General features: G+C 41.3%; 1 protein-coding gene and 1 long non-coding RNA gene across 3 annotated transcripts in view; both read right to left on the bottom strand.

Annotated features, from left to right (window-relative positions):
- Positions 1-12,709, bottom strand: part of FRMD3 (FERM domain containing 3) — a 146,238-nt gene extending 133,529 nt beyond the window's left edge. For both annotated transcript variants that reach the window (XM_031602398.2, XM_090131099.1), the window contains exon 1: positions 12,538-12,709. In XM_031602398.2, the coding sequence (XP_031458258.2) occupies positions 12,538-12,636 (99 nt within the window). In that variant the 5' untranslated portion in view covers positions 12,637-12,709. The remainder of the gene's footprint in view (positions 1-12,537) is intronic.
- Positions 12,710-15,998: 3,289 nt separating this feature from the next.
- Positions 15,999-18,673, bottom strand: LOC149912982 (uncharacterized). The gene is made up of 3 exons (XR_016462171.1): positions 18,540-18,673; positions 17,654-17,775; positions 15,999-16,416 (listed from the first exon to the last, which is right to left on the bottom strand). It is a non-coding gene; the product is annotated as an uncharacterized LOC149912982 (long non-coding RNA).
- Positions 18,674-22,307: the final 3,634 nt, after the last annotated feature.

The following is a 22,307-nucleotide window of genomic DNA, read 5'->3' as shown; positions in this document are numbered from 1 at the left end:
GATGCCTGTGAAATACAAACTGTCAGACCGTATGAGAAAACTAATCCGGAAATCCTGGCAACGTGAGTGGATTCTCCAGTCAAAACAGAAAAGCCTCTCTGGTTTTGCACCTAGCAACTGACTGAAGCACAGCAAGCTGCTGGAGTAATTTTATGTGAATGGCTGAGTCTGCACACTGAATCATTCACACCACCATCTGTAAAAGCCTCTGTTATTTCTCTCCTTTTTCCAGGATGGAACTCAAGGAAATTCACACGAGCAAGAGAAAGCGGAGTCAGTGTGTTTAGAGCACCCCACTTACTGGCATGCTGAATATCTCAAGGAAAATTGCTGAGGACACCTAAGTTCAGGCTGACACTGCACAGCTTCAGTTTTTAACTCAAACCCTAGGTAACTGTCCCACCTGCACGCACAAGCAACCATCATTCTCTGACTGAACTATTTATCTTAACTATGCAATTTTAAACAGACAGAGTGGAAATGAAGCATGAGTTTCACTTTACTCTGAAAAGTCTAAAGGAATAAATGTAGGTCCTGTTGCATGTCTCTGAAGTGGCTGCATCTGCATTTTCACAATTACTATCAAAGAAATAGCCATGTCTCATTTTTTACTCCACTATATGGTCTGGAGTTTGTTGTATCAGTAAAAATGAAAAATAAATAAATAAAAATGTAACAATGTTAGGTACTGATCTCATCACAGACAGCACTTTTGTATTAGGTAGGCCCGGTTGCTAAGAGCATTAAAAAAAAAAAGTAATAAAAAGCAACAATCGTTATCATCATCTTCAGGAATCTGTCATCCCAGGAGAGATTATAGGTTCAAAACTGCAGATCCTAAACACAGAAATTCTGTAAGCACTCACTGAAACCAGTACTGCTCCCCACTTCACCACAACCAATTGTTGATGCTGCGTGTACATGCAGTACTTCAGATTTTCCATGTAGAATGATAGCGTTATGAATTCAGTTAACATTTCACAGGTTTTAATATCAGAAGTATGAAGAATATCTTCCATCATCAGTAACACCTTTTTTGTTTGTGTTTTTTGAAAACTGCGACTGCACCTCCACTAGAACCCATAAAGCTTTTTGGTGTATGGAACTCCACTCCCATGCTCTTAGACCATTCACTGTGCCAACTAGCATTTCTCCTAATCAATTCCCAGGCCACTCTGGGCAATGAAGGAATGAGAATAATTCCCAAAAGGCAGTTCACACACAGCTGTTCTGTTTCAGAGACAAAAGCTATTTAATAGTTTCTGCATCTGGAAACAATATACACCAATACACACAAAAACATATACCAATACAACCTGAACTTCATGCATTGAGCTCCATAGGATGTCACCATTAATATTGAAATTGTTTGTTACTGCTCTTTAGGCTCTTTAAATTATCAAGGTAGTAAATTCTTTTTAGGGCGTTTGAGTTTGGGGCAGAGGCAGGGGGAGACAGTTTCCCAATCTGCTTGCTCTTCTGCTTCTGTTGTAGTAAGGTGAGAGACCAACAGAAATGAGGGGATACAGACTAACTGTACTGTAAAGATTTTACAAAGTGTTGTCAGAAATACCAAAAGTTGTTTGCAATGCAGGCCCATTAAGTTTTTATGTTACAACATCAAGACCAAAATGGCAAAATGCAAATGTCAAATTTCTTTCTAAAGTATGATTCTCTTCCCAAGGAAAAAAAAAAAAAAAAAAAAAAAAATCAATGTAAGACAACATGTTTGTAAGGAACAAAAAATGTCTTCTGTCCAGATTGTTTCTTTCTTCCTGGGATTTAAGCAAACAAGGGAGAAAATACAAGTGTTTTCAATGAAAATCTTGACTCATATTACATTTCTCCAAAGGAAGCTTTGCAAGATCTGTCATTTTGCTGTCACTTAATATTTTTTATTGTAACTAGCTTGAATAGCCAGATTTCCAATTCTCATGGCTCTAGAACTTATTTGCTTTAGTGAAGCTTTTCATTTAAAAAAGACTTACTGTATGTAGCTCACATCTTCCCATTTCTGGCTGCAAAGAACATCGAGATGCTTTGTACACTTGCTTGCTCTTGTACGCATTTGTATGATACTTTTTATCTCCATTTTCCAGCACTACTTCCACTCATGGGAAATTTTTCTTCCAAATATAACACTACTGGAATATCGACGTGCACTCTTCATCTCTGAGTCCTTCTTTACTGAGATATTCTAACTCCCATGAACAGTAACCATGAATAGCATGATTTTATTCATGCTTGGCCTACTACTGAAGTAGTGAAGTGAGCTGGATAACAGCATCTATCTTGACAGAACACTGAAATAGTAAGAACTGATTATCAATTCATCCCCATAAAAATCAAAGTATTAAACACTGAAAAGAAGAAAACAAGAATGTTTTTTATGAACAGAATGCCTGCAGCTGGAAAGTATAAAATAAACTGAAAGTGGAAGATGGAAGGAATAAACAGTTTGTGTGTTTGCTTGTTTTTATTTTACAAATAAAAAGATTTAATGTCAGTTTATTTGCTACAGAATTATTACAATTATGTTTTCATTATCAGAAAAAATATTAAAACAGAGTAAGAAGAATGTAAGCCAATCTGAAAAAAAAAAAAAAAAAGGCAATTTTCAAAGTCTAGAAAGCAAGATGAGAGAAAAATGACACTGTAATTAAGCAAAAAGCAATGGAGGAATAGATGGGATAGATGGGCAGCTTTAACTGTAAGAAAGATCATAAGTAGATATTTTCCATATGCAGCAGAGAAAGATACAGCAGAAGTCATCTGGTGACAACTTAACTGAAAAAGGAGAGAAAGATTATCTGGATAATGTTTCAGCAGGTTGATTTTACCCACACCAGAGGCCATAGAGAAGGAAAGGCCAGGGAAAAAAAAGAAAAAGGAAAAGGAAAAGGAAAAGGAAAAGGAAAAGAAAAAGAAAAAGAAAAAGAAAAAGAAAAAGAAAAAGAAAAAGAAAAAGAAAAAGAAAAAGAAAAAGAAAAAGAAAAAGAAAAAGAAAAAGAAAAAGAAAAAAGAAAAAGAAAAAGAAAAAGAAAAAGAAAAAGAAAAAGAAAAAGAAAAAGAAAAAGAAAAAGAAAAAGAAAAAGAAAAAGAAAAAGAAAAAGAAAAAGAAAAAGAAAAAGAAAAAGAAAAAGAAAAAGAAAAAGAAAAAGAAAAAGAAAAAGAAAAAGAAAAAGAAAAAGAAAAAAAACCTAGACAAGAAGAACAACATTTCCAGTATGCTTAATTTGATGAGGCAAAATACCAAGAAAGACAGAGACCTGTACTACAGAAGACAGCATTTTATCAGAGAAGGGATTACTCTCCAGTTCTTACAACCCAACTGCTTTTATAAGGAAGAAGAATGAAATAAGTTACCCTTCCTTGCAGTCTCTAACCTAAGTGTTTCAGCTCTGTGTTTCTTATATACTGTCAGTTTCAGAGGACCAGCAACATTCTTAAGGGCAACATCCAGATCTCCCTAATTGCCCTTCTCACAGAAAAAGCACAAAACTCTTTTTCTGTTAAAGATAATTTCAGGAACACTGAAGTATTTGTTGAATCAGACCTGAACTATACAGAGAATTCAATCTGGCAAACACAGATGAAAGGTGAAAACGCAGCCCTTTCTCAGTAATGACTAGTTCTGGCTATAATTGTGGGTCAACTGATTCTCCCAGATGATTGCTTCTCAGCTGCCTCATGTGCTAGATCAGTACATGAGAACATCTCAAGGTGCAAGAAAACTGAGAGTCTAAAGTGCCAAAAGCACATTCAAGAAAAATAGGGTAACGAGTTGATGCAAATGGAAAGCACCCTGCACCCTGCATCTCAAAGGTGCTGCTTTCCACTGCACAGAATCAAAGCAACAAATTGAAGTTTGCAGAGCTCAGTTGTGCTGCACTACGTCATGCGTTTTACCATTTCCTCTTGTTAATCCCACAGCTCCACTTCTATTGTTCAGCCAGTGTCAAAACACCATGACAACAAAGAACATTAAAAAACTGTTTCAGAGCTGTAAGGAATAGTAAAAGGTGGATAAAAGTATACAGATTATACCAACATTTTAAATCAGTAGCTATCCCTTTAGCTTGCCACTGATAACTAGTTAACTTAATGTGATGATACATGCACTTTTCACATTTTTCCCACCACTCTGCAGCACCAGGCCTCCCCAGTACATTGAAATAATGATCTACACTATTTGTATTTACTAGAACATATATTTTTCTTCAAACCAGCATCAGGCCAGTCCTTTTACACGCATAAAAGTTCCCCTACCCTTTCTTACTAGCCAGCCAAAACGCAATTCACACGGAACACATGGGACAATGAAAGTTGAAAGCACTGTCCTACCAACTCAGAATTTTCAGATTTTGTTCATCAATCAGACAATATGGAGCAAGAAAAAAGTAAAAAAAAAAAAAAAAAAGCTAACTCTACATTATTAGTAAACCTTATGCAACACAAAAGCAATTCATCTGCATATTATTATAAATTGGATAAATTCATGCATAACCCAGATGTTAAAGGATTTTTATTTAAGAATGATAAAAAGTACAAGAGAGTTTGTGAACTAGTAGCAGGACATCAGTACGATGCATAGGTCTGTGCCTCCCTGCTACCTGAGATATAGAAAGCACTGTTAAGCATCCACTGATCTTCATAAACAGTTATTAAAATCCACTCAGACAAGATAATGTCTTCATTTGTGGGTAAGAACTCTCAACACTCTATTAACTTTCTAGTAACACTTTCCATTTCTTGTTTCACTTTCAGCCCTGGAGGAAGCTAAGAGCAAATCCATAAGCACTATTAAAAAGAGAAAACATTACTGCAGACTTAATAAAACAAGGAAATGACCGCAGAGGTAGGTTTAACCTCTAGTCCCAGCTTAATTAGACAGGCTGTTCATCTGCAACTCTTGCCAAGTGCACCCATTGTATATGTACAATTATGGGCTTGAGCATAAAACATAAGCCCTGGTACACAGCTTTTAAAACATGTCAACAAAAACAGCACAGAATCCCTCACAACTTGCATCCCCTTCCTTATCTCATCTTACTGTTGTGAACCGTTACAGCATCATCCCTGCAGCTGAAGGCACTGGATGGTTACAGCCCTGAATCTCTTACAGGATAAATATAAATTCACTAAATCTCCTGCCTGCTGTCTACATAATCCATTAACCTTTCCCTCTCCTCAGCCACGGTTCTATGGTTCGTTCTTATCTCTGTTTTCTCTGCTTTCTTCACTTTATGTGCATCCTTCCCTTTTCCATCATATTCAGCACAGATTCACAGCGAGATCCTTTCCCCCACAAACAATGCTCTTATACCACATGGCCTCAATATGATCTACTGTCTTTTACAGTCTTTTTGACAATTTTAAAAGCAACTAAAAAATCTGGGTGACAAATTTGTATTAAACTTAGAAAAAATTGTATTAAGCTTGCGAGATACAAATCAAGAAGAGAATATTCAACAAGAAGAAAAGTTTCCAGATATCAATGCATTAACAAAACAGAGAGGACAGTGTATGTCACATTTAAGAAGGGGGAAAAAAAGAAAAGAAAAGAAAAAGTTCAAGCTAGTAAACTAAACTCCTAGCCTAACTGTGATCACTGCAAACTGCACAGGAACTGCTCCTATACGAGGAGTAGGAAGGCACAAAGCCATCTTATACAGCTGGATCATTGGGGCAGAAGTAACTTATTGTTCTCAGATCTTCTCACCTCCATTTTGAGCTAAGCAAAAGAAGGCATAAGGTCTAATAACAGACCATAAATAAACCAAAGCTTTGCTCCACTTGTTTTCTCGGCAATTTCTACACCAGTTTCTTAAAATTATATAATCTACCTGCACAAAAAAACAGAACACACTACAACAGCATGTAATCATTTAGATAGATATAAAAAGAGAAAGTTGTTTAGCCTGGTGATAATTTTGGAAATTTCAATGCAGATCTTTCTTTAAGAATTTTCATACAAAGCAAAGCCATTGTCATAAGAAAGTCCCATTGCTCTGCAATTTCAGATCTGGGCTTACTGAGGTGCAGGAAGATGCTGACACAGAATATTTCTACAAACAGACGCACAGAAAGTAAAGTTCAATACCCCTGTCAGTAATAAGCAATAATAGGGAAGATAAGCTCATTCATGTCAACCCCCCATTTGCAGTTTAGCAAATCTAGAAATGAACAGCTCAAGGACTAAAGTAAAATTTTTATTTTAGAATCAACATCCTTAATACAGCATTTTTCTAGAGAATGGGCTTATATTTTTTTTAACGCAGAATCATAGAATCACCAAGATTGGAAAAGACCTACAAGATCATCCAGTCCAATTGCCTGCCTATCACCAACAATTCTCATTAAACCATGTCCCTCAGTACAACATCTAAATGTTTCTTGAACACCTTGGTTGCTGACTCCACCACCTTCCAGGGCAGCCCATTTCAGAGAAAGAGTTCTCTTTCAGACACTCTCTCTTTCAGAAAAAGAATTCCTCATGCAGATAAATAAATTTAGAGCTATAGCAGTTCCTCATACATGCTTACTCATACTTTAAAAAAATGAATGAAACAGTAGTAACACACTCAGGAATCACTTCAGCTAAACATGGTATACTTAAGCCCACACACTATTTTAAGCATGCCAGTGAAGCCAAGGTGTACTCACATACATAAAAAAGAACACGGTACCATAACAGGGCCTTGACCTTACCTACTGCTGATATAAGCACAAGTAACCTGCCAGAATAAGCCATGAAAAAAAAAAAAAAAAACAACAACAACAACAATTTTTTCCTTACTACTAATAACATTTATGTTACTGTTGCTAAAAGATTAACTAGATGTGTGAAGTTTTTGCAAAAAGCCTGCAAAAATGGATAAAGTGTTCGTTATCTCAGTGACTCAGAAAATAAGAATCTCATTAGCAACTCCGGAAAGGAGGTCTCCCCGTGCTCTTGATGTGCTTCCAGCAATTCTGCAGACCTACTTCTCCCACTGCCCTCCTTCAGGCCTGGGCTCTGTGCTCTGATCAGGCAGCCTCCACAAGCAGGTCACCTCTCTCTTTCTCTCTTGCAAATGGAAACAGACAGTGGCCACTGCCCCCTGAGGCTGTTTTTCGTAACTTTTCCATTTGAGCTGTGCCACTACAGCTTCACCCCTGCGCTGCTGTAAGGCTGCCCAAAACAGGTCCCAGAGGGGCTCCGCAAATAAACAAAAGTCACGGCAAAACAAATGTCATCACAAGAATTAGTTAAGCATCCCTCGGGCTCCAGCTCTGCGCTGTGCCTGTCACCACTCCAGCTAATTTGCAGTCATAGTGTCTTTCAGATGAAGAGGACGGTGCGCTGCATCGCAATCCCTGAGCTGCAGCCCTAGCCTTGAGCAACTTGGTGACCTACATGGCATCACACAGCTCGATAACCAGTTGGCTGGAGCCCGCAGATGCAAGAATCATTGCCAACCCTCCTCACACCACCCAATGTGCTCACAATAAAACACAACTTGCCTCCTATGCAAATGAAGCACCGCTTCAAAAACTTAGAGAAAATCTTGAAAACTTAAAGAGAACACTTTAAAAAAAAATTGTGTTTTATGCTCCTACCTAGTGCTTTGACATTCGCACAGCAAAAAAAATACACATACACAAAAATACGCAGCACTTATACACATCCTCTCCCACCTTAATTTTCCAATGACACCTCCCAGCAGTTCAGCCCAAGGGCTAATAGTCTCTGTGGATGTGCCATAGGCCCCACAAAATGTGTAGTAACTACACATTTTCACATTTTGTAATTTGTAATTTGCAGACGTCTGATCACTTACTTAAGTGGTTCTGAGCATCATGCATGAAAGGCAACTGTTGGAAAGACATAACTGAAAAAGCAGACTGGCAAAACTGGGAAGGCTGTAATGCAGCATATCTTCAGCTACATACAGAACCATTTGGACAAGCCATGCATCTCTGCTCCATCTGCCTTGAAAACACACTACTAGAATTTCACCATTTCTTACTGCAAACTCAGTCCTTAAGAGACTGCTGGCATTTCTCAGCAACACAGAATTAGGCTTTCTTATCCTCTTAATGATTGTTGTGGTTTAACCCGGCAGGTGGGTGAGCACCACACAGACATTCACACTCTACCTCCATCCCACTGGGACGAAGGAGAGAATCAGAAAAAGAAAGTAGAACTCAAGGGCTGAGATTAAACTGTTGACTAAGATAGAGAAAAGGAAAAGGATAACAGTTATGACTGCATATATATATATATATGTATATATATATATATGAAAACGTAAAACAAGTGCTGCACAAGCAATTGCTCACAACCACGACAAATGCCCAGCTAGACCCCCGAGCAGCAGCAGATGAACTCCCAACATCTTCAAAATTCCTTCTGCTTGATGACATATGGGAAGGAATATCCCTTTGACCAGTTTAAGTCAGCTAATTCTACTTTATCCCAGCTCTTGGGACCTTTGTTGTGAATGGCCCTGGCTCTGTGCAACACTGCTTAGCAGCAACTATAAACAGTAGTGTGCTATCAACATTGTTTTTCTCCTAGAACCAAAATATAGCATCATATCAGGCTCTCTGAAGAAAACAATTTAATCCCAACTGAAACTAAGACCTCCCCCTTATTCCGTATCATTTACATCACGTTCAGTTACCCCCATTTCTACACATTCTAATAACCATTACCTATCTTTTTTTTACATACATACACACTTATTATTTCAATAGCCCAAGGGCCACCCATTTAAATTGTCCATAGTATTCATTTAGCTCCATATGTCATAGCAGCCCTTCGGTATAGGATGATTCAGTGTCGGAAGGGGTTATTCCATGTGGAAGCTAGTTCTGGTTCCATCAGTTTGTTCTTCTTTAATCTGGGTAGTTCTTACTGTAATACCACTACCAAGACATACAACAACCACAACAATGATGGCACACGGTATTACACAGCAATTTAACACACACAATCTAAATTATTGTCTGTTCTCAGCCAGCATCAAATCACATTGAGTTTCACAATGGACATCTTCATCCTTCCACATTACCCACCACGTGCACCCATGTCCTTGAGCAAAAGCAATCCCACAAATAGGTTTGCCTATGTCTGAGGCAGGAATAACCTAATCTGTCTTGCCCAGCAGGAGCTTTATGTGCACCACCAGGTCTTTATCACCTTCTGTGGTATTCAAGAGGTTTGACTGGGCAGGGCCAGCTCTATTGGCATGGGTCAGACCCTAGAATGCTGCAGTGATTTGTGCCTCTTTAGGATTGCCAGAGCAACAGCAGATTTTTTTCCAAATATTCTACCAGTTTTTCAGGATTCTGCAGTTGTTCAGAGGTGAAGTTTCAAACCACTGGGAATGACCATTGGCCTAGGAACCCGCCCATACCATCCCACACTCCCTGCCACTCAGAACTATCCCACCCGGGGGCAGATCTCTGGGTGATATACTTAAAACATTGTTTATTCTTAAAGATAACTTGAAAAATATTCACGACACACAGCAATAGGAAATTGCTGGTTCAAGAATCCCAGAAATATTCAAAATTCTTAAGAGCTATTGTAACACTGCTTGAGCTCTAGGGAAAGAAGGAAAAGTGAAAAGGAAGGTGAAAAACTTCTGGAAAGTGTCCTCCCCTATCTCCTCTACAGCTGGGTTCCTCAGAGAAACAAGGCAAAGAGTTAATTACTAACAGTACCAACAAAGATGACTGCAATGATGAATATGCACAAAAAATTAGTTTCTCAGCTGCGAATTTTATCATGATATAAGCCAGGGGCTATGCAGCATAACAAAATAAAATTTTAATCCAACCCCCCAGAGATGACAACGCAACAAAGAAAAGAAGCAGCAAGCAAGGTGCTGCACAGTACAATTCCATGAGAAGACTCTCAAAGCTCCATACTTATGGAAAAAAATCAACATTGCGACTAGCAATTACCAAACTACGACAACACCCTGTGTTACCATGCTCCAGTCAGGTATGCTGTTATTTCAACCCTTTGAGTCCAGTTTGGGCACCAACTTGACTGCTGAGGTTTAACCTGGCAGGTGGGTGAGCACCACACAGACATTCACACACTACCTCCTTCCCACTGAGATGAAGGAGAGAATCAGAAAAAGAAAGAACTCATGGGTTGAGATTAAACTGCTGACTAAGATAGAGAAAAGGAAAAGAATAACAGTTATGACTACATATATATATATATATATGAATGTATGCAAGTAGCACTGCACAAGCAATTACCATACCCTGCCAGATGCCCAGCTAGACCCTCGAGCAGTGTAAGAAAGTTGAACTTCCATACCCTTCAAAATTCCTTCTGCTTGATGTCATACGGTAAGGAATATCCCTTTGATCAGTTTAAGTCAGCTGTCCTAATTTTGCTCCCTCCGAGCTCTTTGGGCCCTTCATTGCAAATGGCCCTGGCTCTGTGCAACACTGCTTAGCAGCAACTATAAACAGCAGTGTGCCATCAACACTGTTTTTCTCCTAGAATCAAAGCATAGCATCATGCCAGGCACTCCGAAGAAAATTTAATCCCTGCTGAAACTAAGACATGACCAAAACACAGCTGCCCAACATGTTCCAGCTGGCACAGCCCTGGCATCTCTGCGGTTAACCCAGTAGCATATCATCTAGACTAATCAGTCTTGCTGAAAATGCATCCACGTGCATATGTCAACAGACTTGGTATATTGTTTTCCATTCAAAATTACAATTGTTGTGCTGGGAAGGTTCCTAGGAAGTTTTGTCTACCTTACAAAGTTCAAATATTGATCTGATCAAGGGGTTAAAGGTACAAAGCTTTTTCAAGAGTTGCACATATCTAAGAAGGTAAATAAATAGTACAGTGAAGTTGTATCTCCTTTGTATACAGGTAGGGAGTAGTTACCTACTAGTATATATGCAATTAAAAGCAGCAGAAAGAGTGCAATGCAACTCAGAGCAGGAAACCTATTCCTCCTCCTTGGCTGAATGTTTCTGAATTGGCCATAAGCTAACACTTCCTATCAGAATCTGCATTTACATGTAGAATTTCAGCACCTACCAGTTATAGGGAAAATCTGAGCCCGTCCCACTTTTCGTGTCTTTTTGGAGCTTTCTTCGGGAAAGACAGTTCTAGAAGAGTTCACAATGTGACTCAATTTTTAGGATTACTCTTGAAAGTGGAACATTTAAAACATTTTGAGTTGTGGCATAGAATGCCATTCCCCTGCTCATACAGGGAATGAGGAATGGCAATGTGATACACTCCGGTGTGACCAGTTGCTCACCGTGCACCATACCGCACCACGCAGAGCTGGCTGATGCCTGCCTAACAGGCACCAAAGGGCACACCTGCAGCACAAGGAAATCTTTGCACTTTAATGCTGCAGAGCTGTGATGGTCCTTGCTGCCTCAGATCCACATTTTTAAGTTCCCTATTGCTTAAACCAGAGGACTGATGCAAAGCTTGCATTAAGCTCTGAGAAAAGACTGCAGGCCATTCTGCTCCTTGCACATTAAAGCTATGATCTCACAGCCACACTCCTCAATAACAGAGCACCACAGTTAATGGGAGACAAGATGCTTTGGTTATTTCCCGCTACTTCCAGGCTCTCAGGGCTGAGTGTAACTAGCATGAAATGGCTCCACTGCAACCGACAAAAACAGTGTTTCGTTCAAGCACAGAGGTACTTTGCACCTGACAGTACCCTGCTTTTAGATGTGGCCGGTCCTGGCATAGGACCACTGACTTGTTTTACAGCTATAGGTGTTTTTTACTGCCATGGGGGAAAAGAGAGCGAAGATCAACTGTGAGCGTCCAACAACTTCCTAAAGGACCGCTCTTATCTCCCATCTGGCCACTACCTCACCTCGGTGATCTGCTCGGTGAGCAGTGCCCTGAGGCTCGCAGCTGAGGGGTCTTGTGAGCCCTCACTGTCCGCCCGAGTTCGGCTCTGGCTGGCAGCCCTCGGCACAGACAGCACCCACACACCGCAGCAGGACTCCTCCCCTCTTCCTCCTCACCCTCGTTCCTCGAAGGAATAGAAGGGACTAAGGGACCGCGTAACGATGACTGCCGCGAACTTGCCGTCTTCTCAGGCGCGCACTATTACCGCCGAGAATCCCTCTGTAAGTTGCCCCTCCGCCTCACACCGGCGGACTCGCACGCCAAAACTCCGCTTCGCCCGCAGCCTCCCGAGCAGCGCTCCCGCGCCGCGGGCCTTGCTCCCGCCGCTGGCCTCGAGAGGCTCCGCCGAGCGGTCTCCCGCCGCCACCCCGCGCCCCACGCCCGGGTCCCCTCCCTCGCTCCGCCGCCACCCGCGCCGCCGGCAGCGTCCCGCGGCTCCGGGAAGCGGCCGCAGACTCCCATCGCGCCGCAGGTGCGCGGAGCCGGGCGCGGAGGCAGCCCCGCCGCTGCCCGCGGTGCCGAGCCGCCGCCCGGGCCCGGAACGCAGCCGCGTCCCGGCGCCGCGCTCCCGATGCGGACGCCGCCGCCCGCGGAGCCGCCCCTCTCTCTGTCCCCGTCGGCACCTGGATGTGGCAGGAGATGTCGGAGTCGTCCAGCAGCCGCACGGTGCATTTCATCTCCGGGCTCAGCGACCTGATGCTGGAGCTCCGGAACCGGATCATCCCGGCCGCCCGCCCGCCGCCGCCCGGCAGGCAGCCGCAAGGGGCCAGCCTGCAGCGGCGCCCGGCCGACCGCGGCACGGCACGGCACGGCGCGGCGCGGCGCGGCTCGGCTCGACTCGGCTCGGCGGCACCGCCCCTCAGCCCCGCGGCGCCCCGCCGCCCGCCCGCCTGCCGCGGCGGGGGCCTCCGCTGCGTCAGCCCGCGCCCCGCTCCCCGGCCGCAGCATCCTCCAGCGCCCGCCCCCGGGCCGTGGGCCGGAAAAGGCAGCGCACCCCCCGGGTGTGGGGTTCGCCGGAGTGACCGGGCAGCGTCCGCTGCTCTGTGAGGGAAGCCGGGCTGCCACCCGCGGGTGTGCTGGCTGTCCCAGCCCTGCGAAGTGGGAAAGACAAAGCGAAAATTACCAGACAGGACGGGTGTGCTGTGAGGGAATACCAGAGGACACAAAGAAACTTCATCTGAGAGTGCGAGTCTGGAAACTTGTGTCCTCAGGGGAGAAGATGGGTCCATTGGGGAGGAACAGTTGTGCAGAGTGGGAAGGAAAACACAGCACCTGGTGGCTTCACTACGCTCACCATCGCGAACGTATGTAACTTTGTACAAAGCCCTACAAGTTACGCGTGAAGCAGTCACTAAAACTGACCATTCCTGACACAAGGATCAGCACTGGGCTGTGTGGCACAAAAAGCAGTGTGGAACAGAATGTGGTAGTTCCACAAAGAGAAAAGCGAGCTGATGGCTGCACAGACTGGCGTACTTCAATCACTCTGCCCGTTTATCTTCGATGACATGTAAACTTCCATATTCATAAACAGTTCTGCTTGAAGGTAACATTCTTCGGAAATCCACTGAGAACAGCTGAGCACCACTATGCCAGCACACTCCTCCTTTGGATTTCTGCTGGACCGCTAACAGCAGGAAATGCAAGAACCACAAACAAATGAGAAGTGCATAATGCTTGCTGCTGCCAGCTAATAAATATGCAAAGCCCTCTAATGTGGAACATTAAAAAAAAAAAAACAAAAAACCAAGCCCTAAGTATATGCTTCTCGTAAATGATAAACACTTCCAATTGTGTAGTGAATGCTGAAGCAAACCAGTAAGTGCTTGAAAAAGATTATTCACCTCAACAGCCACAAATTAAGGAAGATGGTCATTACCAGCTAAGACACCAGTTGTGGACACCCCACTTGTTAATAATAAAGAAGTGCTTTTTTACCCTTTAGCCTTGCAGCATAGGAGCTCAGCAGATGCAGGATTTTAGCTCACATGTAGATCTACACTGAGGCAACAAATCTTCCTCCCTACAACAGAGAAGGCATCTTCTCTGCCTATGCCACATATTTTCCCCTTTCCTTCTGCCTCTCTCCATCCCTAAAATTAGCAGGGAAAGAGCCAAGCCAGTGGTGACCTGATGCTACAGGCAGCTCAGCAGAATGGTGCCCAGCTGGCTTAACAGGCCACTCATGTCTTTTGACCCCTTATTTGCTTCTGCAGTATACTGCAGCATGTAGACCTGAGGTGCCTGAGAGCCCTGTGGAACGAGTAGCAGATTTCTATGACAGTTTTCACAGACATACAGCCACAGAATTCTGTCATACTACTGTCAGACATACTACTGCCCCAGAATAAGGCAGTGCCTAGTGGCACATCAGCAAGTAAAGGAACAGCAACAACAAAAAAAACCCTCCAGCCTGAGGAGAATAAAGCAACTAGTTAACAAATACCCTATCCGTAGCTGCAGGATGTCAACTTTTGGGTTGAACTGTGAATCAGATATTAGGACTGCAATCTCATTTAAAAAGTGTGATGGGACTTTTTTTCCTACAAATAGGACTGTCTGAAATGTCTCATACAATTACATATCATAAAGAAAACCAGGGACAATGACTGAACCACAGCCCTTTTTGCCACAGCTTGGAGGCCTGACAATCCTTATGCAGATGGTACATGGAGAGTTCACCTGGGGTGTCCTGTACTTCAGGCAGTGGCATTAAATAGTACAGCTAGTATTAGAAAACACAAGCAATGCACAAAAATTCAGTTCTGTTACTTGTAAAATGCTGAGCTGATGGATGAGTATAAGCCTAAATACACTTCTTGTACACTGATCTCATGGTGGGCTGTCAGTCACTAGTTGCTCTTGCTGCCCAGACCAGGAAGGTGTCAGAGGATCAACCTGGTTTTCACCCTACAGAGCTGGAGCAATCCAATAGGGTCACAAAGCCATGAAAAAAGGGCTGCAAGAACAAATGTTGGTGGATAGAAGCATGCTTGAAGTATGCTTCATCACCCTCAGCACTGTCTGTAAGCATGCAGGGCAATAGCTGCATTCTCATTCTTTGTTCGTCTAACAGGAATCTGAATTCATCTGCTTACGGCAGAGAGCATCAGGACAGAGTAAGGGATACTGACTGGCCCTTGCTTCCCATTTAACTGGGAGTTGCTGCCAGCTAAGAAGATAGATTCAGGGGCAGGAGGCAGCACTGATAACTTTGAGTAGTACTTTGATTTCTTTGTGGTTCTGTGTGAATCTAAATTACAGAATATAGTAGTCACCGAATCATAGAATCCTTAGAATTTGAAGTGACCATTAAAAGCCATCCAGTCCAACTCTCCTGCAATGAACAGGGACATCCACAGCTAGGTCAGATTGCCCAAGGCCTGATCCAGCCTTGCCTTGAAAGTCTTCAGGAACAGGGCATCTACAACATCTCTGGGCAACCTGTTTAGTGCCTCACCACCCTCACTGTAAAAGATTTTTTCCTTATATCTAACTAAGATTTTTTCCTTATATCTAACTAAATATACCCTCTTTAAGTTTGAAACCATTTCCTCCTTGTTCTATCATCTCATCTAGCACTGAGTCAATATTCCAAGCCAATATTCTGTTTAAGATAGCTGTTGTTAGGGAAGTCTGAGTTGTGAGAATCAAAAGTTCACAGGAAAATTTGCTTACTACGTGGCCTAGACATCCTGTTTTATAGAAGAAGATTTGGATCATTTCTGACAGACCCAGTTCATAAGAAAAAAATTATTGCTATGAAGGCCCAAGTTTATACCGTGTACATATACATATTACTCTGCTTTCTTCAGAAGAACTGCCCTCAAGGTACACACCTCCTTTGTGTAAAATGGATCCAGAGATCAAGCTTGAATTAGTAATCAGATAATAGATGCCACTCAAAAATAATAGCAAAGATCTTCAGAAGTTTTGTATTCAAAGAGATCCCAATGCTGGAAACTTTATATGAAATATTAATGCATATTTCTACAATTCTCATTACTGCATTTAAAGATACATAATTTACAAATAAAAAATATTTAGATAATAAAATTCCTACAGATCGCAATGAGGGCAGAGCCAGAAGCTGAAAATTTAATTCACAGAGGATTTCTACTTCCTTTTATATTCCAAAAGCATTGCAAGTTCATCGCATGAAAGAAAATGCAACAAGATCTGTAAAATACCACGTTATTGATGGTAGCACCAAAGGGCCAGGATTCTCAGGTTTGTACTCCACAGGAAATTTTTGAGTCAAACATGATCTCACTACAAAATTCACCAAAAATGCAGAGCTATCAGTGAAATATTAGGTCACAATTACACTAGCAGAAACAGCTGAATTCCTACTGACATCAGCAGGGGTGTATCACAGCTTGCGTGGCACTCCTTGCAAATAGTCACCAGCACGGCTCACAAGGGGGAGCAGGGGCGAGTCAGAAGAATGCACTTGCTTTCACTGCTGCAGTTCAGCGATCTCTGCAGAGATTCAGGAAGTGCTGGGAAAAACAAAAACAAAAACAAAAATATAATAGTACTCCATTTCCACAGATGGGTTGAATTTACTGCACAAATTTCTTAGCAAAATCCCTGTAGATATCACCTGAAAGCTCAAGTATCTGTCAGCATTTATCTGAGTTAGACCACATTGACAACATCACATTTGAAAGCTGGTTACTGGAACAAACTTTCCATTGATTTTAATCCATTCAAGCTCACTACCGTGAGGACAAACATCATCTCAGAATTTTTGGTTCAGAGAGCACAGAGTCAGTGAGACAATTGTCACAGTTCACTGATTCCTAAGACTAGCTATGATGTTTCTGCCAGTGGAAACTGGAATGTTCTTTGGTAGATCCTTCTCTTTCCAGGAGTTTTTCAGTCCTGTTTTTCCAGCACTGTTGACAGAAAAACTACAGCAAGCAGTGCACTCTCTCCTCATTCCATGTAGAGCTGCTCCAAGGAATCTCCTCTGAGAACCCTTTTTGTTGCCAAATACCACACTCAATATTTTCTCTACAGTTCCTTTTTTACAAGCAATGCAGCAAGTTATCTTGCTTGTTAAGAGCCTCAAAGAAGCCTTTCAGCTTACACTGCTGGAACACCAGCAGGTTTTGCATGTGACAAAAGTGTTCATTTCAGATACCTATAGCTGATTCATTATCTAAAGGAGCATGAATGTCTTTGCTGAATGCAAAGTGGCTGTCAGTTCCACGTATCTCACTGATCTGTGAAGAATTAAAATGAACATTGCTTCACCAGAGACTTAATAATCCAAATAAACGCATTCTGCATCTATGGACCAAGATGAAAATCTGAGCTCTCCTTTCTTGACTGCATTTGTGTGAACAGATTAAGAATATTGCAGCATATATACTATTTTTGTCCACCTAAAAAGTTCATCCAGAGGTATATTTGCAGGTATTGTCCTCCTAGAGCTTGAATTACTCCTCTTGTTAAAAAACTCATTGAAATGATCATTTACTAAGGCTCCAATTCAAAATAATTTTATGTTTTCAGCTAATGAACTTTACTAATGCTGGAAAGGTAAAAACAAGACTAAAAGTTGATAATTACTGTAACAGTAACACTTGTCATAAAATAGATAAAAACTACACTAATACAAGTTACCAGATGACCAGTTCAGCTACCTCCTCAGAGCCAGGCTTTGAAGAGCTCTCACAATCCCCAAAGTGTAGCTCACTGAGTGTACAGTGAAATAACACCTTTGCACACCTTTCTGATGTTTTTCTTTTCTACTATTCTTGTTCCAGGATAGAGCATGACTGCTGATGGGCAGTGCTTGCTTGCAGTAATGTTCCATTTCCATGTCTGCTTGCACAATCACCTTCAAACATCTGAAAGTTTGGACAAGTTTTGGTTCATTCATACATTCATACAATCATACAATCATTTAGGTTGGAAAAGACCTCCAAGATCATCCCCCAGTTAATATAGCACTGCCCAGTCTACCACTAAACAATATCCTTTACCACCACATCTACATGTCATTTGAACACCTTCAGGGATGGTGACTCAATTACTTCCCTAGGTAGTCAGTTCCAATGCCCCACAACCCCTTCAGTGAAGAATTTTTCCTATTTAAACTAACTCTTGATGCAGCTTGAGTCCATTTCCTCTTGTCCAAGTATCTCTCACCTGGGAGAAGAGACCTACTTCCACTATGCTACAACTATTCACTATTCCACTATTCCTCCCAAGTGGCTGAAGGGAGCTATAAAGTCTCTCCCTGACCATCCTTTTCTCTATGCTAAATAACCCCAGTTTCCTTAGCCACCCCTTACATGTCTTGTTCTATAGAATATTCACCAGCTTTCTTGTTTTTCTTTGGACATGCTCCAAAACTTCAATATCTTTCTTTTAATGAGGGGCCCAAAACAGAACACAGTGTTTGAGCTGTGGCCTCGCCAGAGCTGAGTACAGTCACTGCTGGCCACAGTATTTCTAATATAGGCCAAGATGCTGTTGGCCATCTTGGCCGTGTGAGCACAGTGCTGTCTCGTAACTTGCCAGCTATGGACCAATGTCCTTTATTGTTTCTTTTCTTCTTCTGAGTTATTGATTGCTATTACTCATGTCACACGATTTGAATTTTACATACCTTGACTATATTTGTATTTGCGTAACTTCAAATGTGTGTGAAGCATTTTTTCAAATTGGAATGATCCTCAAAGTTGGGGCCTGAATGGGTAGTCAGATTTAAATCATGTTAAGGTCCAGAAAATTAAACTTCTCCTTTGCACATAAAGTAAATCAGGTAAAAATTCCTTATACATTCTGAGAACAAATTAAGGAATACAGGATGAACATACATCATATGCAACAAGAATTTCAGGTTTGTTAATACTGCCAGCATATAATCTCTATAAAGAATCTGTTACTATAATAATTAACACTTTCATTTTTAGATAATCATATGCAACAAAATTCAGTTTCTGATACAACTGCCTTTATAGTTTCTGATTTTTGTCATTAATTCGTTTCCAAATTACTTTGCGGACTATTGCTCCTTATTGATCCACGTTCATAGTTACACCAAAGCTAGTAAGAACAGGATCAGGATATAAGTGTTGTAACCTTTGTTGCTAACAACTTTGTGTGACAAGCTGTATGGCAGAAGAGTTAAGTTTGCTTGTAAAAGCGACTGTAGAATGAAGGCTGGACTATTCAGGAAAGAGATGCGCACTAACCGAATGCGGAAGAAAAAAAAACACCAGACACAGAGCAGACTTAAAAAGCATTCACTGCTACCTGCTCAGTAAAAGTAATTTAGATTTCCTTTTAGGAGAAATATTTTAAGATATTTATTTTCTCCTTTCTGTTTTCCAAAGCCAGCAGGTGGCTACATTTTAATAGAGCTTTGAGTGCTTTCAGAATTAATAGTTCCGTATCAGTATCACTGTTGCTACTGTAAATCATGCTGAAAAATCCAGTTCATGTATTTTGCACCCTAAGAGTTAGAGGACATATGTGGCTCTATCCTTGTCCATTGATGTAGTTACACCATTACAAAAGACCACTAGGCTGGTCAAACAGGATTTGCCCTTGGTGAGGCCATGCTGGTTCCCCCGTATCAGCTCCCTGCCTTCCATGTGGCTAAGCATACCAACCATGATGATCTGCTCTATTATCTTTCCTGGCACAGAGATGAGACTGGCAGGTCAGTAGTTCCCAGAGTCATCCTTTTTAGCCTTCTTAAAAATGAGTGTGATGTTGCCTTTTTTCCTGTCACCAGGGTCTTAACCTGGCTGCTGTTACTTTTCACACATCACTGAAAGTGGCTTGGCAACTACACCAGACAATTCCCTCAGGACTCTGGGATGTACCTCATCGGGACCCATAGACTTGTGGATGTTCAGGTTCCGCAGGTGGTCAAGAACCCAATCTTTGCTCACAACAGAGTGGATGATGCTTGCCCAATCCCCTCCTTTTGAATCACTTCCTCAAGGGCTCTTTTGAACCATTTGTTCAAGGGCTGTGTGATGAGCAGTTATTAGAGAAGACCGAGGCAAAAAATTGTTGAGTACCTCAGCCTTCTCCTTGTCTGTTGTTTGCCTGCGTCACTCACCGTGGGGGCTTCTCTTTTCTGGTTGAGGTACCTGGAGAAGCCTTTCTTGTTCTCCTTGGCATCCCTTGCCAAGTTTAGTTCAAGCTGAGTCTTGGCTTTCCTGACACCATCCCTACACAGCCGAGCAGCTTCCTTATATTTCCCACGGTACCTGATTTAGACAGGAATAAAACCACTACAGCTCTGCTGATGTTCTCTTCAGCTACTCCAGATGCATTTCTGAAGAGACTAAATCAAATAAATTCTTCCCATAAGCCTGCAGGCTTTATCTCCAGTCTGTCCTGCAGTAACACGGGGATTACTCTCAATCGCACATAACTTTGGCCTGCTAGCAGTAGCTGTGCAGTCACTGTAAGCACTGTGCTCTGGCAGCCTTCCACAAACAGGTAGAAAGTCCCTGGTATTTTACTGACTCTGCTCCAAAGGAACACAAAAGCATCAAGCATAACTCCTTGGCTTTCACAGTCACTTTTGAATTGCGCTACTGAAGCTCTGTTTGTGACTCTGGACTAAAAAGAGTGTAATTTCCCCACTTTCATTTCACATACTAAACATGGCAGATTAAATAGCACGTTATTTTATGACCTCAAACTTTCAAAATTATTTTCATTGTTAAGCACTTCTTAGGAGTCCTTATGTTAACGCATTAATTTTGGTCAGGTCATGTGGAGAAACTTATGTGGGAAAATGGATTTTGACTTTTGACATTAAATTAATGTTGGTTAAGGCTCTTGTGGAGTTGGTATTGTAAGATTTACTCTGGACTCAAAGTATGGACTATAACATTAAGGTGTTTTCAACCCTAAGGAACAATCACATAAGAAAACAACTAGCCTTCTATTGTGCATCTGAAATGCTTTTCTTAAAAGTGAATCAGCTAGATGTTGTATAAACCTAGTACAGTATTTACTGTGTTTTTGCTGGAAAAAAATAACATACGTATATTTAGCTCTTAGATCAATGCTTTCTTCAGCCTCCATATGTAGAAATCAGTGAACTAAGGCATCTACAGGTAAGAACAATTTATAACAGAGTATAAAGCATTGCATTCTTCTTTCTTTATATATTCTTTTCCTATTCAGGTAACTTTGTCATCCCTTCAGCTTCATAGACAAGCTAAGAACAGTTATGCTGCTTAGAAATAACAAAGTCAAACCATTCTCATGCCATTTTTACTTGGCATTTTTTTGTCCTGCAAACTGGAAATTCAAGAAAAATTATTTAAAACTCTCATTCTTTATTTCATGTGCAACATACTCCCTAGCACTGCACTGCATGAAAATATTTAATGAAGTAGCATGTACAAATATTTAATGTGATTTTTAACACCTACAGTTGCTTTAGTTTAATTTACTAGTCCTAAATTTCTGAAAACTTGGCAGATGCATCAGACTGATTAATTTTATTCTCAGTACTGGGAAATTCTGTTGGGGACTGAGATCCATTTTGTTCTCTTCAATATACTGTGCATGTATAGCATACAATCACAAAGAAAGAAGTTTAGACAGCGTATTGACTTACTCTGCATTACAAACACCAAAATTTCTTGGCTGAGGTTCAGTTCACACAGTCAAAATTTGAGGTTGATTTACTTCATAATGAGGACTAATTGTGATTAACAAAACACCCCACTGTAAGTGACACTACTTACAGTGAACATATCGTATCAGCTTGTGTTTATGGTCAACATATATCCAGGATCTCATTTAAGCCCCAAAAGTAATTTAGGACCTAAGCTACTTGTGTATCTGAGCCCTCATTTTTATAAGAAACAGATGTTCATGTTGCTGGATGTTGCTGAAAAGTGTTAAGAGGCTGTTTCTTTTATAGCCATTCTCCATCATGTTGTGATAGGTTTCAATTAGGAACTACAAACAGAGGGAGCAGGCTTTTAGAAAAAAGGGGGGGGGGGGGGAGGGGGAGGAAGCTGCTTATTTTCTATTTCTTTTCACTTTGCCTTTTACAGTATTCTGAACAAAACAGATTCTTGGCATCTCTGGGAAGGAAATTTAAATAAATATACTTATAGGAAAGCTAGAATCCTTTAATTCTTTGTGTTACCCTTCCTTAAAATTAGACAACTTATTTAAGTAGATGATAAACCTTTTTTACTTCCAAGCATTCAGTATCAAACGCTTGGTCACATCAGAGAGCCTAAGAAAAAGACCAATAATCTTCTGAAACACCACAAAATAGACAATAAATGCCATTTAAAAATTATTTTAAGATACACAGTAACTTAGAAAGTCTTTAAGGGCTAGAAGCACACAATGAGTTTTCTGTCAGATCTTCTAGAGCTTT

The sequence above is a fragment of the Phasianus colchicus genome, chromosome Z (assembly GCF_987193195.1).
Source record: "Phasianus colchicus chromosome Z, bPhaCol1.hap1.1, whole genome shotgun sequence".
NCBI classification, from domain to species: domain Eukaryota; kingdom Metazoa; phylum Chordata; class Aves; order Galliformes; family Phasianidae; genus Phasianus; species Phasianus colchicus.
The sequence above is the reverse complement of the archived record's forward strand: the minus strand, read 5'-3'. Positions and strand labels throughout refer to the sequence as shown.